The 17,413-nt window shown below is 58.4% G+C and overlaps 1 protein-coding gene across 1 annotated transcript in view; it reads right to left on the reverse strand.

Annotated features, from left to right (window-relative positions):
• Positions 1–17,413, reverse strand: part of DNAH10 (dynein axonemal heavy chain 10) — a 66,792-nt gene that overhangs the window by 29,645 nt on the left and 19,734 nt on the right. Inside the window, exons 22-43 of the mRNA XM_036307367.1 lie at positions 16,495–16,611; positions 16,314–16,416; positions 15,693–15,871; positions 15,098–15,309; positions 14,461–14,614; positions 13,898–14,131; positions 13,575–13,697; positions 12,184–12,417; positions 11,064–11,287; positions 9,756–10,025; positions 9,441–9,624; positions 8,824–8,958; positions 8,049–8,201; positions 6,360–6,548; positions 5,851–5,997; positions 5,174–5,365; positions 4,287–4,405; positions 3,072–3,230; positions 2,839–2,974; positions 1,446–1,568; positions 787–921; positions 333–549 (exon numbers count right to left, since the gene is read on the reverse strand). Of these exons, the coding sequence (XP_036163260.1) occupies positions 333–549; positions 787–921; positions 1,446–1,568; positions 2,839–2,974; positions 3,072–3,230; positions 4,287–4,405; positions 5,174–5,365; positions 5,851–5,997; positions 6,360–6,548; positions 8,049–8,201; positions 8,824–8,958; positions 9,441–9,624; positions 9,756–10,025; positions 11,064–11,287; positions 12,184–12,417; positions 13,575–13,697; positions 13,898–14,131; positions 14,461–14,614; positions 15,098–15,309; positions 15,693–15,871; positions 16,314–16,416; positions 16,495–16,611 (3,739 nt within the window). The remainder of the gene's footprint in view (positions 1–332; positions 550–786; positions 922–1,445; positions 1,569–2,838; positions 2,975–3,071; positions 3,231–4,286; positions 4,406–5,173; positions 5,366–5,850; positions 5,998–6,359; positions 6,549–8,048; positions 8,202–8,823; positions 8,959–9,440; positions 9,625–9,755; positions 10,026–11,063; positions 11,288–12,183; positions 12,418–13,574; positions 13,698–13,897; positions 14,132–14,460; positions 14,615–15,097; positions 15,310–15,692; positions 15,872–16,313; positions 16,417–16,494; positions 16,612–17,413) is intronic.

A 17,413-nucleotide genomic window follows, 5' to 3' on the forward strand; every position in this document is an offset into this window, starting at 1 on the left:
GCGCAACTCGCGTCACAGACATGGACACGCACCAAGGGCCCCGGAACACGCTTGCCATGAACTCACGCCACTGGCTCCCGGGACAGCAGCTTCCTTGAGAACTTCCGACGCACCCACCCCCTCTCCACACAGACGACCAGCCCGGGGAGCCAACTCCCCCTCTCTGCACACACACTGCGCGCCGTGAGCCAGCGCTGCCCGGCCCCTGGGCAGACACTTGCTGAGCCCCTTCTCTCGGATGCAACAGTGGGAGGCCGCCCTGGTTCCTAGAGTAGCTGCTGGTGGGCTGGGTGGGGAGAGAGCGACAGGTAAGCAGGCGACTGGGTTCCTACCTGGCAGTTCCCCGGGCCGGGCCCACACCCCGTCCAGCTCGGCAGAAGGCAGGGAGGCGAGGCGCTTGATGCACTCGTCGAACCGGTTGCGGCCGAAGTCCAGCAGGCAGGCGCCCAGCGAGCAGTACAGCGCCTCCAGGAAGAAGCACTCCAGCAGGTCGGGGTCCTCTATCTCCCCTTCGAGGAACGCGTCCAGCACCTTGGTCAACTGGGTCACCTGGTGCACAGGAAGTGCCCGGTCAGCATGGATAACCCCCCGCACACCCAGCTTTGGCCACGGACCGGGGGTCCCAGGCTCTTGAGCGATGGAACACGGCCGCGTCCGGGCTCAGACGGAGGAGCTTGTCTCGCGCAGGACCACAGGAAAGAGCGGTGCCTCCTCGTCAAGGCCCTCAGCGCTGGCTGCCTGCCTGGCGTCTCGCTTCCCCCGAGAGCCCCACGGGCTTGTCCTCACCATGTTCAGGTTCGTCTGCGGGACTATCATCTTCAGCTTCTCTCCCTGCCTCCCGTCCACGATGCCCTCCACGATCACATCTATGAGGTAGGGCACGTACTTCTCAAAGAGGTTCTGCAATTCGCTCTGCTCCACCTGCAGAGGGCAGAGTTCCAGGCATTCCCAAGGGCTCCCGGGAGGAGGTGGGGTAACAGGTCCCATCCGACAGAAAGGGGCTCCTTATCTCAGAGCTCAAGTGACAAGGCCATGGTCACCGAGTGGCCATCGGCATGATGGGCATGCACAGAGGTCCGTGGCTCCGCCCCTTCATGCCGATGGCCACTTCCGTGCCACAACGGCAGAGCTGAGTAGTTACACAGGAAACCATACAACCCACCACGACTGAAATGCTGGCCGGGACCCTTTACAGGAAAAAGAAAAACATCAACCCCAGGTCTAGATAAGCAAAATCATTACCCAGCTCACGGCTGTGAGCTATCTGGGAACCCAGTAAGCGTGTCTTGATGTTTCCATCTAATTTATTGGAAACATGAAGCGCCTAAGACTATGAACAACAGGTCCCGGTCAAGGTCCTGGCCTTCAACTCCACCCTCCTGGGCTATGCGAGCCCAACCAGCCACCGAAGCTAACGAGGAAGCTGACGTCAGAAGTGACTTCACCTTGTTCTGTATTTGCTGAAGCCATTTATTCCAGTAGGGCTTGTACTTCAGGTTCTTGGGGTCCACGTAGACCATTCCACAGCGGGACACAGTCGCGGGGGAGGCGTACTGTAAGTCTCCCACCTGGAGGAGGAGGAAGGGCTCACAGCTGCGAAGCCCACACGCAGATGAGCAGCCCTCACGCGGCTCCCATTGAGCGCTGAGGGTTATCATGGAAGATTAAGGTCGCCGATGCAGCACCTTCTAAAATGTCCCATTACTATAAAATTAATGTGAAAGTTAACAGGCTGTGGAATATCTGACAAAAATAAAAAGTATAAAGAGGGAAATAGCTTAATCCCAAATCCCACCACCAAGAAACAGACATTGCTGTGGAGTGCTTGCCTTTTAATCTTTTTGTTTCCTGTTTAACATGGCTGACGTTGGGTAGTAAAAACCGTAATAACTATGCACCTAGAGCAGCAACATTAACACACGTGTCCCTCCTTCCACGGACACAGATGCGGCTCTCTGCCAACGGGACCACGGCCTGCACAGACAGGCTGGAATGGCAGTGGCTACAGTGGGAGCAAGTCCCAGGCCCACAGCTGTGATGCAGACTCAGGCTGTGACAGCAACTTTGAAAAACGAATGAAGGTAAGATAAGAGCAGATAGTGTGGGAAAAAAAGCAAGGCAATGACAAACTCCAGGCAAAATAAAAAAGGCTCTAAAAGAAAGTCAATGTAATCAGTGTCTAGTGGCTCTCAGTAAAGACGGCCGTTCCCACAGCATGTGGGTGCCGTTTGCCGCGTAACTGGCTGAGCGATGTCGTGTTCTGAGGGGGAGCTGATGGAATCGGTCAGTAGGTGACTATGTGACTTGAAGCTGACAGAGGAAGAGGAGCTGGCTAAGCATGTACTTACAGGCACCAGGGGACCCGTCAGAGGAAACATGTATGCGCCCTACCTGGTTTTGCCCAGGGGTCAGAGCATCTGCCCTTGGAATGAAGGGTCCCGGGTTCGATTCTGGTCAAGGGCATATACCTAAGCAGCAGGCTCCCTGGCCTTGGGTGGAGGCACGTGTGGGAGGCAACCCATCGATGTGACTCCCTCACATCAATGTTTCTCTCTCTGACTCTCCCTCTCCCTCCCACTCTCTCTAAAAAAATCAGTGGAAAAAAGATCCCCCGGTGAGGATTAACCAAACAACAACAACCCCCATAAAAAAGAAGACCCAAGTGTAAGCAGCAGCCACGGCTGAGATGCAGTGAAGAGGGTGAGGGGAGGGGGCCGGGGCATACAGTGTGCTCAGCATGCGCTCTCCTGCCTGCTCTGAGCTTCTGCAATCACCGAGCCTTAGTCCTACTTAAACAAACAGCAAGACTTCTGTCCAAGTGAGCTCTCTGCCACTCGCCTCGAAGAGCAGGGCGCAGTGTGCCTGCAGCCGGATGCGCTCGCCGTTGGCCAGCGTCAGCAGCTTGTTATCATCCATCACGGAGTTCATGTTCTCCACCCACAGCGCATCCACATCGCCGTCAAACAAGATGTACCTGCAGCACCGACCAGACGTGAGCCGTGAGCCCGAGCCCCGGTCCCAGCAGCTCCCAGCCCTGGGGCCTGGTGGAGCGTTCCTCCCCAGAGACTCACTTCCGCTCCTTCTTGTCCGTCGGCTTGTTGATCTCCCTGAAGATGTTGGACAGCACGCCATCCGTCCAGTCGCGGGTGCTGGGGTCCAGGATGCCGTAGAGCTCTATGACGCTCACGGCCTTGGGGTTCAGGATGTACAGCTTGGTCGTCAGGCCGAGCCTAAGTCAGAGGAGAGGCCTCGGGGGGGCTGAGCGCATCAGGACTAGATGCTTCGATCTGACCCGGAATTTAAAATGCGGTCCACACCCTCCCCTGGGCTCCCACTCCTTGCGAGGCAACTACCTTCCACCAGAACCATGGCCCCAGCACAGGGAAGTCCGCACCGGAAGCCCGGCTGTGCATTCCGGGGACAATGCGAGGCTCACGTGTACACACACGTGTGCTTGCCCTGTAAACTAACAGCGATAACCGAGGATTGACATGCAGGGTGCTGGGCACGACCCACCGACGATCAGGAAGCCACTGCGCTCTGGTTCCTCCCGGTAGGGCTCAGACCAGCGATGAGCGTGAAAGTCACCAAGATGCTGGGCTGAGCCCGGGCCCTGCTGCCGTGTCGGCGGCACCGAGGCCCTTCTAGAATCCAGCCCCGCTGAGGACACGGGGAGAGGCGCCAGCCCATTCACTAGGAGACATCAGGCCACCGCAGGTCCGTGACCTTGAGGAGGCGACCTTAGGAGTACGAGGTCACTCTCCCACCAGCGCCTGCAGGGCTGGCGGCGACGAGGCCCGTGGGGAGGGGACTCTCTGGTCCCGCTGAGGCCCTAAGTGTCTCTAATGCGGGGCAGCCTGGCTGACACCCGAACACCGAGAAAACATGATTAAGTTACCTTTTGAAAGAGCCTCACACGAGAGTCTGTGAAACACTCATTTCACAAGCAAACCCTTCAGTCTGAGGCACAAGAGTCACCGATCGCCTCTAACACGGTACATAGCCGGCGGTGAGACAGGCGGGTGCGATGAGTTTAAAGGGGCGTTTGGGACACGTTTAACCTCCCGGGAATCAGAGCACAATGAGGGACGGCAGTGCCACCGCCTTCCCATGTCGCCACCGCCTTCCCGTGTCGCCCCGCCGCCAGGCCCTGTCCCACCGCCAGGCCCTGTCCCACCCCGCCGCCAGGCCCTGTCCCACCCCGCCACCAGGCCCCCACCCCGCCGCCAGGACCCGGCCCACCGACAGGCCCCACCCCGCCTCCAGGACCCGCAGGGCATACTCACTTGGTCTGCGCCTGACACAGGGTGTTGATGACCACGGACTTGCCCCCTCCCGTGGGCCCCACCACCATCGTCGTGTGGCGGGTGAGCATGGTCTCGTACACCTGAATGACTTTATCCACCTGGGGACAGAGTCGCAGCTGAGTTAAAACACATCTTAAAAAAAAAAAATAGCCCCATTGAGCTATGCTTCCCATACTATTCAGTTCATCCAATGAAAGTGTACACCTCAATGGTACCGAGACGTCCACAGGCTGGGAGGCTGCTACACACGCACGCTCACCAGCCACTCTCCCAAGCCGCTCCTCCCGCCGGCACCCACTCCTCCTCTGTCCCTACAGCAATGCCAGTTTACCTTTTTGGTGGGCTGGGAGAGAACATTAGATGGTTGGACCCCAAAACAAAATACTAAGTTCTCTGATGACATTATGCCCAAAAAAACCCAAGACCAAAAAACCCAGACAGTGGTCCATCCACACAATGGGATTCTGTTCAGCCTTAAGGAAGGAAGTCCTCACGCCTGGGAGCACAGCACGAATGCACCGTGGGCCTCAGGCCGAGGAAACACGCAGACACGGAGGACAGAGGGGTGAGTCCGCGGGAGGAGGAGCTGAGGGGCAGGCGCCTGGACAGGAGGCAGGTGGCGGGTCCAGGACGGGGAGGACGGGTGTCGCTGTTTAATGCCACAGCTGCAGTCGGGAAGGTGGAACAGCGTGGAGACGTGGAGACGGTGGCGGGATGGCCACGCAGCACGGGGATGTGCCCAGGGTCCCGGGCTGGACCCTGAGTGGCTCAGAGGGCACCTTCCCTGGCACCTGCTTGGCCACAACTAAAGGAAATAACAACAGAAGAGAAAGGAAGAACCGTGGGCTCTCGGGTCAGCCCTCTACCTGGACCGGCAGGACCACGAAGCCGTTCTCCTCGAACACTTGCTCGACCGCGTCGTTGAAGCTGGGGTAGCGGACGCGCGGGCAGTCCAGCCCGGGAAACAGGTCGGAGATCAGGCCGAGGAACAGGGGGACGTCCTCAAAGACGAACTTGGGCAGGTTCATGTCGCGAAGCGCCCGCATCAGCACCACGTCCTGGGCGGAAGGAACACAGACGTCTCGGGTGTTTCCCAAAGCCCGGGCTGGTCCAGGAACCCTCGCACAGAACGTGGGTGGCGTCGCACACCGCGAAGCGAGCGTACAGCTGCAGTGCAGACATAAAGCGCTGCCCCGGGGGGCACGGGCGGCGCTGACAAACTGCCTCCAGGTCGGCTCCGTGTAAAGGATACCCAGCCGCACCTCTCGCGCTACCGCGAAGGGGGCAACACGCACGTCCCGGCCTTGGAAGAGCTGCTGGTCCCGGCCTGCTCCCGCCACCCTGCAATGACGCCTGAGGCTTCCTGCTGAGGCCTCACACACTTAGGTTCTGGGAGACCCTGCACTTGACCTTACAGTGATCAGGCCAGTTAGAAGCAGACAGACCACATCAAGGCCGGAAAGCAAATGGCACGGCCGCTAAGACCGAAACTGAGCCGCGCGGGCCCGTCGCCGCCCGGCACCGGGCACTCAGGCGGCCCCACCTCTTTCAGCTCCGAGGAGCCTCTCTTCAGCTCGCCCGCCATGACCAGCACCGACTTCAGGGCTCGGAGCCCGAAGTCGTAGTGATGCTGCTTGGAGAGCTGCTCCCGCGCCAGCTTGTACAGAACTGTCATCTTCTTGGCCAGAGTCTGCGGGAGAAAAGACGGTGAGAAATGGAGGAAGGAAGTGACCCGCAGTGTCCACATGAAAGCTGGTCCGCAGGCTCAGCCGCCTGTGCAGGACACTAGAGGGCCCTTTGCGCTCCACTGCGACATGCTAAGGGCTGGCTCAAAAGGACGCCAGCCTTGCCCGGGCGGCGTGGCTCGGAGCTGAGTGCCGACTTATGAACCAGGAGGTTGCCCGGGTTGTGGGCTCCGTCCCGGGGGGAGCGGGGGAGGGGGGTGGTGCAGGAGGCAGCCAATTGACGACTCCCACAAGTGCTGTCTCTCTCTCTCCCTCGCCCACCTCACGCGCGGGGTGTGTGTGTGTGTGTGTGCGCGCGCGCGCTCACCTTGGCCCAGAGGAAGCCCTCGGAGAAGAGCATGATCTCACAGATCTGCTGCAGGTCGGGCACGATCACCACCACCGGCCTGAAGAGCGCCTTCACCGACTCGGGCAGCTCTGTGCGGCCCGCGTAGCCGGGGTTCATGGTGATGAAGATGCCCATGCGTGAGTCCAGCGAGATCTCCTGCCCTTCGAACTGGAGGACAGGACAGGGGGGTCGGACGCCCGGCCTGCCCACCGCAGGGGAAGGAGGCTGGCGGGGCTGTGAGGCTCTTCGAAGTCCCTGGGCACCAGGCAGTCCTGTGCTTGGAGCCTCTGTGTCTGGGGGACAAGCCTCAGCCACCCCCCACGCTGATCGGAATCAAGGGTCTGAGAGGTGGGGAAGGGGCACAGCCTGGGGCTGACCGAGGGCTGTGTGACCCCCAACCGTCACTAAACCTCCTGGGTGTCCTTTGCTGCAAGGCTGTGGAGACCCACTGGGACGACACACGGGAGGCACCCCTTCACTCACGAGTGGTCACCCTTCCCCACCCACCTCTCCCCACAGCATCCTGCCTCAGCCCCGTCCGGACTCCGCCTGCTCCCCCCGGCGCCCCAGGTACCCACACCCTGCACACGTCTCTCTGCTCTCAGTCTCTTCGGCCCATGCCGAGTTCCGACCACCTCAGCTCTTCTCTCTACCAAGACATCACTATTCTATTTCTCTCAGTGGTCCACCAGGCAGACAACAGACAGGCCGGGCGTTTTTATGGGGCATAGGCAGCCGCAGTGACATGAGGGAGCCCAGTGGGCGGACAGCTGATGCTCCCCAAAACAGGTGTCTGCACGGACACCGCCCCCCCGGCGCCCCAATACCCCACGTGACTGCCAGGCCACCCTCTGGAGACAACAGACAGGCCGCTCTGAACGCACAGCGGCTGGAACCCAAGTGGCGGCAGGGGAAGGGTCTCTCCCAGGGAGCGGCCAGGCTAATGGGAGACCCGCCCAGAACCTCGGCTCAAATCCGCGTCTGCAAGTGCCCGCCGTCCCGGAGGGCCAGCGAGTTCCCAAAACGGCTTTTCATTTGCCTTTCCCTTTGGCAACAACCTCAGAGATGCTGCTGGCTGTCACGTCCCAGCGTCAGCAGGTAGGAAGGCTGCGTTTCCCGTCCACAGGCCATGCCTGCTGAGGGCCTTCGGACAGAACGGTCACCTGTCAACAATTGCTCTGGGACGCGGAAGGGCCCGAGGACACGGCCTCCCCGTGAGACAGCATCACGGGCTGAGAGAGCCGCCCTGCTTGCTGCAACCAGTTACACGTGTAGCTCCTAGAGCAGTGATGGCGAACCTTTTGAGCTCGGTGTGTCAGCATTTTGAAAAACCCTAACTCTGGTGCGTGTCACATATAGAAATTTTTTGATCTTTGCAACCATAGTAAAACAAAGACTTATATGTTTGATATTTATTTTATACATTTAAATGCCATTTAACAAAGAAAAAACGACCAAAAAAATGAGTTCGCGTGTCACCTCTGACGCGTGTCACAGGTTCGCCCTCGCTGTCCTAGAGCATTCCTCAGTCCTGTTTGGGGAAACCCAACCCTCTCCGTTTAGAAAACAAAGCCCATGACGCTGGGTCAGGGGAAAGCCTGGTCTGACATGATCACAGGTGAGCCCGCAGGGTCCGCCCGGGAGTGCAGCCGGCAGCCCGCTGCTCACCTGGAACGTGGTGAGCTGGTGCATCAGGGCGTTCCGGATCGTCTGGATCTGAGACGAGATGACGGACAGCACAGAAGCGTCGATCCGGTTAAACTCGTCGAAGCAGCCCCAGGCCCCACACTGAGCAAGGCCAGAGAAGATCTTCCCGACGGCCTGGAGCGGACAAGGTCAGGACAAGGTCAGGACAAGGGTGTTCATCTTTAACGTGGCGGGTGGCACACCATGGGCACCACTTCTACATTACTGCGGACACTCCCCAGAGGGACAGGGAAGCAGCCAGCTGGCCGCCCCCTCATGATCTTTCTGGCAAGACTTCCAAGGCCCCTCGCGGCCAGCCCCCACTCCCAGGACTTCACAAATTAGGAACTGGGATGGGAAACTCCAGGTTTCTGGAGTGTTCTTCCAACACTGGAAAATCTAGCAGCACTGGGTCCACTTCTCCAAGTGGCTACAAGGAACCAGAGTTGGACAGTGGCCCCTTAGATTGAGCTGTGCTCAGCGGGCCACAGTCCCCACCCTGCTCTACTGCCTGCCAGCTGCAGCCATCAGCATCTACCTGCCTCTGCTGGGCACTGAAGTCCAAGACACTGCGCCACCTGCTGCTGACAAAGTGGAGCCTGCCGGTCCCGAGGCCGCGGTAGCACAGGTTTTCTCCCACGCCCCCCGCTGTCCCCACGCCATGGCACGGCAGTGCGTGGGCTGAGCGCCTTCCCGCGGTGCCCACCCTCCCCCTCTGTGCAACGAGATGGCACCGGAAGGGGCGCCACGGCCTTACTTTGTAGTCCATGCCTTCGCCACAGTTGGTTACAACACAGAGCAAGCCCAGGGCTTTGGCCAGGTCCTTGGTGGTCTCGGTTTTGCCAGTCCCTGCGGGGCCAGCAGGGGCCCCGCCCAGATACATGGACAGCGCCTGTTAGAAGCCAAATGCAGACATGTGTTGTCTGCCTCGTGTGAGGAAACACGTCGTGTCCCCGCCTAGCACCGCAGTCTGAGACGCAGGGGGTGGCAAGTCCTCGCTCCCGCAGATGCGAGGAAGGATCTGTCTCTGCTCCGCTGGCTCCGAGCACCCCTGGTCGTGGCTGCGTCCGTCAGTCCCTGCCTCCGCCTCCACACCCTCCTCCCACCTCGCGTGCCCTCCCCGCGTCGCACCAGGACACCAGGCACTGGATTGGGCCCTAACCCAGGATGTTCTCCTCCCAGCCCTTTAGCACTAAATCTGCACGGACCCTATTTCTAAGTAAGGCCGCCTTCTGAGGCTCCGACGGACATGAATCCTAGGGAAGACACTGCGCAGCCCAGGACTCGCTCACCATCACCACGGCCACGCGGAGGAAAAACACAGGCCCACACGCCACGACCACCACAGGAGCCCGCCCGCCAGCAGCCCGTCACCTGCGTCAGCGTCAGGTAAATGCGGTCGGTGAGGGGCGTGATGACCAGCCGCCCGTTGAGCCCCATGTACTCGTAGCCGTAGCCGAAGGCGCCCGTGCACTGGCGGATGTTCAGCTCGTCCGGCTCCCGGTCCCAGTAGAAGCGCAGCTGGCTCTCCCACTCGAACTCCTGGGCGTCGAGGATGCTGGGAGGCCAGACGGGGCGGGTGAGCGGAGAGGGAGGCGGAGGTGGCGGAGAAAGGCGGACACCGAGGGGGCAGCAGAGACGGTGAGAGGGCCGAGGAGGAAGGCCACGTGGGAGACGCCGGAGGCCTACCTGCCCCGGATGAAAGAGTCCACGATGTCCCGGGCGTGCACGTCGATGATGAGCTCCGTGTTGTACTTCTTGCGGTCGTTCCTGCCCAGCTGCAGGGTGATGCGCGTGACCAGCTCGTCGATCTGCCGGTGCATCTTCCGGCCGAAGCTCTTCATGGCGTGCTTCTCGCCCGCCTGCACCTGGTGGAAGACATCCTCCACCTCCCAGGTCCACCACACCTGGCAGGCGGCCAGCACCACCATGCCCTGGTACAGCAGCATCCAGTCCACCCTGAGGGAGAGCACCACGCTCAGACCGCGGCCTGCGGTGCCCAGCACGGTCCCTGAGGACGTTCTCTCTCAAAGGGGGAGATTCAGGCAAGTGCACGGTGGCAAAGCTCGCCTGGCAAGACAGGAAGCCCGGCCGGCGCGGCTCCTGAACCAGGAGGTCACGGTTCCATTCCCACTCAGGGCACCGGCTCGGGCTGTGGGCTCCATCCCCAGTGTGGGACGTGCAGGAGGCAGCCAATACATGATTCTCTCTCATCATGGATGTTTCTATCTCTTCCTCCCTCTCCCTTCCTCTCTGAAATAGAAATACATTTTTTAAAAATAAAAATAGAAATAAATAAATAAATAAAAAGACGGGAAAATGCCAGGCCAACACATGCATGCCAAGGTAGGGGGTGGGGGACTTTGGGTGCAGAAAGAGGTGGTGTGGACATTTCTCAATTAATCAGGCTGCATCCCCTTCTTGTCCGCCAGCCAAGCATCAGGACACAGCGCCGCCCTGGTGGAGGTCAGTGATGATGCAGATGAAACCAACACAGGCTTAAAATTCCTGCAACTGGGAGCCTGAAAGACTTCCCAGTCACTGCTCCGGAAGGGGGTGATGCCTGTCTAGATCAGCTTTTTTTAAAAAAATATATTTTTATTGATTTCAGAGAGGAAGGGAGAGGGAGAGAGAGAGAGAGATCAGTGAGAATCATTAATCAGCACGCCCCTGACTGGGGACAGAGCCTGCAACCTGGGCATGTGCCCTTGACCGGAATCGAACCTGGGACCCTTCAGTGCGTAGGCCCTAACCGGCCAGGGCTAGGTCAGCTTTTGAATGTCATCTCGAACAGTGCTGAGCCCAGAGCCAGGGCCCACAAAATAACAGCTGAACGGATAGAGCCATAATGTACGAGGCACCTCCTATCCGCTGACAAGAGCTAACTGTCCTGTGGTCGGGAATTTTGCAACGTCAGTCAATCTACCCCAAGCCTTTCACGTGACTCCATCGTGACTCTCAATGTGATGAAGGAACGTGTTCGCCGCGCGGCCTTACCTGCTCCTGTCTTCACAGTATCTAAAAATAGCCTCTTTGGTGATCAGCCGGTTGGTTCTGCGCATCTCGTTCAAAACGGCGGTCATCCAGTCCTCCACGCGGCCCTCGGCCCGCACGGTCTTGCGGAACTCCATGACCTCCCCTTCTGCGGAGATCATGGCGGACACCAGCTTCTCCCCGCTGTCCCCGTCCTGGAACCGCAGCGCCGCTATGTTGTCATACATCTGCAACACAAGGGAGACGCCCCGTGACACCAGCGCCGAGCTCTGCAGCCGAAGGGCAGCCTGGAGGGGCACACGAAACGCATGACCCTTCGCCCAAACGTCTGTTCACAGGACAAATACACATACACGGGTCCTTCCGTGTGCCCTGCGCTGTGCGAAGGCCTGCGGTAAAAGAAAGAGCCCTAGCCAGCTGCTCCGTGGCTAGGGCCCTCAGACCGGAGGGCACAGGTTTGATTCCCAGTCAAAGGCATATACCTCGGTCGCAGGCTGGATCCCCAGCCCAGATCAGGGCATATGTGGGAGGCGACCGATCTCTGTGTCTCTCATCGATTTTCTCTCCCCCTCTCTCCCCCTTCTCCCTCCTTCCACTCTCTCTAAAAAATCAGTGGGAAAATAGTGTCAGCTGAGGAGTAAGAAGACAAAGAAAGAAAGAGGAGACAGGCTCCCTCCCCACATCTGAGATTCTGGAGTAGGCGCTGGTATGGAGAGATATGTGGACACATGTGCGAGCGGAACACAGGAGAGGGCTGAAACAGGAGGGGCTGAAACGCCCGAGGGCTGAAGAATGAGACCTGACTGGGTCACGTGGGCAGCTGCTTCTCCTCTCGCAGCCGAACAAGCACAGCAACGGCCCTGACAAGACCACACAGACCCCGTGCGAGAGGCCGGCACATCACCCCCGTGTTCGCTGGCTGCCGTCGCTGCCATTCATCGGAATCGCCCAGTCCCCGGGAAAATGAGCTTTTTAGGGCCCAACACATACAACCAGCAGTGTTTCATCTTAAACCTCTGGGCGGAACTACAGTGTGAAGAGAACTCAGGGAAAACAAACCGCAGGACAGAGCCCATGCAGGCGCCGCGCCACCCCCCCCCCGCCCCCCGGAGGCCTGGCCGACCTTGATCATGTGCTCCTGGACACAGAGCGGGTCACTGCTGCCCAGGATGCTGAGCAGCTCGTCGTCGGAGATGAAGAAGAACCGGGGGAAGGCGTTGCGCTTGGAGTCCAGGTAGTCGTTCAGGCTCTTCTGGCACTTCTCCAGGCCCTCGCTGATGTGCTGCAGGTCGGAGAGGCGGTTCGGGGCCTCGCAGCATCGCTTGATCACGGGGTCTTTCAAGGTCTCGCCCATGATCTGCACCAGGTCAAGAGGACAGAGGTCAGGCACTTGCCTGTGCCCGGGCTCGACGCACCCCAGGAACCACAGTCTCTGGGGAGGCCAGTTGTCATGGGCAGTTTCCCTTCGACAACCTCCTGCCAGGTATTCATCCTGAATGTGGGAAAGCATTAGGGACGGCCTGAGAATTACCGACGAACCCCAAGAACCTGGTGCCCACAAAATGTCCAGTCACTAGACAATAATCAGAGAATGTCAAGCCACGCCCATGGGTAAAGGCATTAAAATACTTCCTTGGTTTCATGGTATGAAACACATTTCTCCGTATGATATGTCCTAAATTATGGCATAAAATTACACAAAGTGTCATCTGTAATTGCTTCTTAAACCTATCTACAGGGAAGAAGACTTTTTTAACATGACATAAAAGTGGCCACGTTCAGGGGATGGGACTATGGGAAGAACTGTGGAAGATACATCTGTTCTACATTTTCCAGCTGTTTTTTTGAAAGCAAGTGTTACTTTTATAACAAAAATAAATAAATACTAAGAAGAGCCATCTGGCCGAAACCGGTTTGGCTCGGTGGATAGAGCGTCGGCCTGCGGACTGAAGGGTCCCGGGTTCGATTCCGGTCAAGGGCATGTACCTGGGTTGCGGGCACGTCCCCAGTGGGTGATGTGCAGGAGGCAGCTGATCCATGTTTCTCTCTCATCGATATTTCTAGCTCTCTGTCTCTCTCCCTTCCTCTCTGTGAAAAATCAATAAAATATATTTAAAAAAAAAAAAAAGAAGAGCCATCTGCCAGCAGCTGCAGCTCAAACATGAGTTGTCACAGGGCAGATGAAGGTCACACACAAAGACAGAAAGAGTTCAGGCCCTGGCCGGTTGAGCTCAGTGGATAAAGCGTCAGCCTGCGGACTCAAGGGTCCCAGGTTCGGTTCTGGTCAAGGGCATGTACTTTGGTTGCAGGCACGTCCCCAGTGGGGAGTGTGCAGGAGGCAGCTGATCGATGTTTCTCTCTTATTGATGTTTCTAACTCTCTATCCCTCTCCCTTTCCTCTCTGTAAGAAATCAATAAAATATATTTTTTTTTAAAAAAAGAGTTCAGAAGCTGTGAGCAGTCGGGACACCACGTGGAAGTGCGCGGGCGCCTCGAGCCCCTTCTGCCACTTGCCCTTTTAAACACTTTGTCGATGTTGTCGAACTTCTTCGCCTCCTCCGGCAGCTGCGAGCGGATGTCTCCTCCGATGAAGATGCTCTCCAGGTACATCCACTTCCTCTGCACCAGCATCCAGATCTGCGGGCACAGCGTGGCCGTGGCCCGGGTGCCCCGCCGCCAGGTCATGGGGCACCCCCCCCCCCCAGCCTGGGAGTTTTACGGGCTGTGAATGCCGTGTCCATGAAAACATTTAACAAGCAAAGGAAGCATCCGGCTGCACCCCACCCTCAGCGGTGGGGCACGCTCCCCGCCGGCTCCCCGCCCGCCTGCGGCCTTACCTCGATGACCTCGCCGATCAGCGAGAGCGTCTTCTCCCACTTGTGCACCGTCTGCAGGAAAGGGCCCACGAAGCGGCTGCCCGAGATGCTCTGCAGGTTGAACGTGTTGTCGTCGAGGCACTGGATGATCTCGTCCACGGACCCCAAGATGTAGCCACGCTCCTGGGTGCCCTTGAAGTACTTGACCACGGAGAACTTCATGTTCTCCCACGTGTCCAGGATCTCCTTCACGGCCTGCCGGGAGCACGGGGGTGGGGGGCGGCTCGGCCCGAAAGCAGAAAGCAAACAACAGGACCCAACCCACCGCAGCTCCCCGGCCTGCCCGGGGCGCCCCCTCAGCCCGGGGTCTGGGACGGTTTCAGAAGCAGCAGAGGCGTGTCATGGAGATGCCGGCATCTCTGGCGAGGACTCCATACAGGTGAACACGCTCCCACATGGCCGACGCTCTAGTTCTGGCGCAAGCAGCTCCCGGAGACGCGAGTGCGGCGGGGACTAGCATGTGCTCTCGCTGTGTGGCGGCGACTCCTCCCTCCCCGACGGGGCCTCCCTGGAAGCAGCCCTACCTTCTCGATGGCGATCTCCTTGATGGCTGCCGTGACGATCTCGTTGAGCACGTCCGCGTGCTTGTCAAGCTCCATGGCAAACATGTTCTCCAAGGTGAAGGTCTCGGTCATTTCGAAATACACGCCCGTCTTTTCCATGAGCTCTTTCCAGTGCCTGGAATACATGGACAGCACGCTCTGCTGGCCGACCGACCGTGGTGCTGGGTTTCCTTCCTCCCCCCGAGGTCCCAGGACGGTCCCCAGTGCGTGCTGCTGGGGACGGGATTCTGAAACACGAGGACATTGCTGGGACTGCTCCCCAAAGCCCCACGGGCGGCCAGGAAATGAGTTACTTATGCGGGTCACGTGTTCCTCTGTGCGGTGCTGACCTCGCCCCCTGGCTATTTAAAAAACAAAACAAAAAACCTTTGGGTGAAGAGAGTGCAAATGACGCTACACCCCACAGGGTGGCTTTCTGTTCGAAACGGGAGAAGCCTCGTGGCCGACCGCCTTATAGAAAGTTCACATAAAAACAACGTTACAGAAATACGACTCGCCTCTGTCTGCCTGCCTCGCTGAGCCCTGGCTCTTGGCCGTCACGTCTCAGCAGAGACAGCCCTGTCTGTGCTCACAGAGGCCGCCAGAGGCCCGAACAAACCTGTCCCGGAGCGCCTCGTGCTTCAGGTCCAGCAGCAGGGGGATCGAGTCCTTGAAGGCCTTCATTTTCGCCTCCAGGTGGAAGGCCACGGCCAGGTTGCGGACCATCCTCGGGAACTTGCGCAGGGAGCGCAGGAAGCCCTCGATGCCCTCCTGCAGGAACTGCACGTTCAGGTTGATCCAGAGCGTCTGGGACCACTCTTCCTTCGCCACCTGGGAATGGACGGGACGGCCATCAGCGACCCCCCTGGACACACGAAGGCAGCGTGACCTGACCTGGAATCCAACCGTGACCTCTTGGTGCGTGGGTCAAAACTCAGCCACTGAGCCACCCGGCCAGGCCATTTTAGCCATTTGTAACTGAGCAAGTCAGCGACATCAAGAACATTCACATGTTGTGCAACCATCCCCACTATCTGGTTCCAGAACTTTCTCATCACCCCAAAGGGAAACCCCGTCAGCAGCCCCCTTGTGCGTCTGCCCGAGAGCCGAGCGAGAGCGTCTATGACACCGGCCCAGGCCCATCAGGGTGGTGGCCTCTGTGCACGGGCCTGGCGAGTCCTGCGTTCCCCTCAGGGGCGCGTCTGGGCGCTCACTTTCAGCTCCTCGTAGAGCTCATAGATCATCCGCAGCCCGGTCATCTCCTTCTGCACCTTCAGCAGCTCTGGGTACATGGTGATCGGGAGGTCGAAGAGCTTCTCCGCGTTGGCCAGCTCCTGGCGGTTCCTTTCATGCCTCACCAGCTCCCTCTCAAAGCTGCCTAAGAGGTCCATGCCTAGTGAGGGAGTCACCGGCGGGGGGACAGAAAACGTTAGGCTGCAGACCGGAGGATCAGTCATGCACAGGGGACCGGTCATGCACAGGGCACGCACACCATCGCCGCACCCACGCGCCACCGGGGAAGACCCATTTGAAACCACCAGACTTCATCTCGCCTTGATTCTAACTAACACCAGGGGCCACTTTCACCAGCAAGTCCCTCCAATTGGAAATCTGCCTGCTTGGCATGCTCCCTCCTCTCGGGGGTCCCAGCCTGGCAGCCCAGAACAGTGGGGTCAGGCAGTTAGGACCTGGGCCCCAGGCATCAGTGGTTTTCCCAGATTCCCCAGGGGAACCCAGGGTACGGGCACGGCTAACAGCCACGTCTCCCCCTAACACTGCCAAGTAAAGCGACCTCAACTCATATACCTGGGGAAGGCCAACGGGACTGTCCTTACCGCTATCAAGGTCTTCACCCACCGAGCCAGGGCCTTCAGAATAGAACCGCTTCGCGAAGTCCTCCATCTGCTGCCTGAAGTTCATTATCTCGCTGCGAGTGATCTGGGGAAAGCAGGCGGCTGTCACTCGGCCCGGGGAGGCCCCACGCTCTTGCCTCGGGAAGCGCAAACACCACGGTACCTCCGTGAAGGTTCTCTTGATGCTGCCAAGAGCGTGCTCCACGTTCACGGAGTCGGTGAACAGGCTCTGCCACATGCTCTCGATCTTGTCAACCAGCTCTTTCTCCGCATTGGAGGGCTGACAGAAGAAGAAGAATTAAAATAAGACACAGAACAAGCAGTAAATGGTCAGCATTTGGAAGGAAGTGTGTGGTCAGAGCTACTACCCGGGGACTCTAAGTGACTTGAACCAACACCACAGCTGGTTGAATAAAAGTTATACTTATATTAAAAATTATATTTTTGTAATTAAAATAAATTCAAGGTAACTTTTAAAAACAAATAGTTGACATAGAAGGAGAGACAGATAACTTAGAGAGATAAGAGCTTCATAAACTGAAAACCAGCTTCAGATCAACATAATCTCTGATTAAAAGGCGGTGGCCCTGGCTCGCTAACGCATCCAGTTGTGCTGTCAGTCAGAGCGAAAACACGGCCCTGAGACCACGCCCCCTGAGGCCCTGGCCTGCGGCCTCCGGCTCTCTCCGCCATTTGTGGGACAGCACAATGTCCAGAACGTGCTCAGAAATAACAGGAGACGAGGACACGCATGACTGGCTGAGAACAAGGGCGGCAGGACAGTGGGAGAGACCACCCGAGGCTGTAGGACACAGGGTCCAAACATTTCACTTGACAGAGTGAAGACAGCAAAAGGCAAAACGGAGACTTCCTGTTGTAATTCTAAAATGTAAATGTTGCCTAGTGCGCATCTCTCTGATGTAAATTTTGCTACTGCTCCGGGGAGGCATGCAAAGCCGTCAAGCAAGTAAATGCTGACGTCACTGGAGCCATGCGAGACCAAGAAACAGGCTCTGAACTGAACAGCTGCGGGCTTGGCCTTCCGTGTAAATGTTGCCACGCCAAGTCACACATCTACAGCA

Source organism: Myotis myotis, unplaced genomic scaffold (genome assembly GCF_014108235.1).
Source record: "Myotis myotis isolate mMyoMyo1 unplaced genomic scaffold, mMyoMyo1.p scaffold_m19_p_47, whole genome shotgun sequence".
Taxonomy (NCBI): Eukaryota; Metazoa; Chordata; class Mammalia; order Chiroptera; family Vespertilionidae; genus Myotis; species Myotis myotis.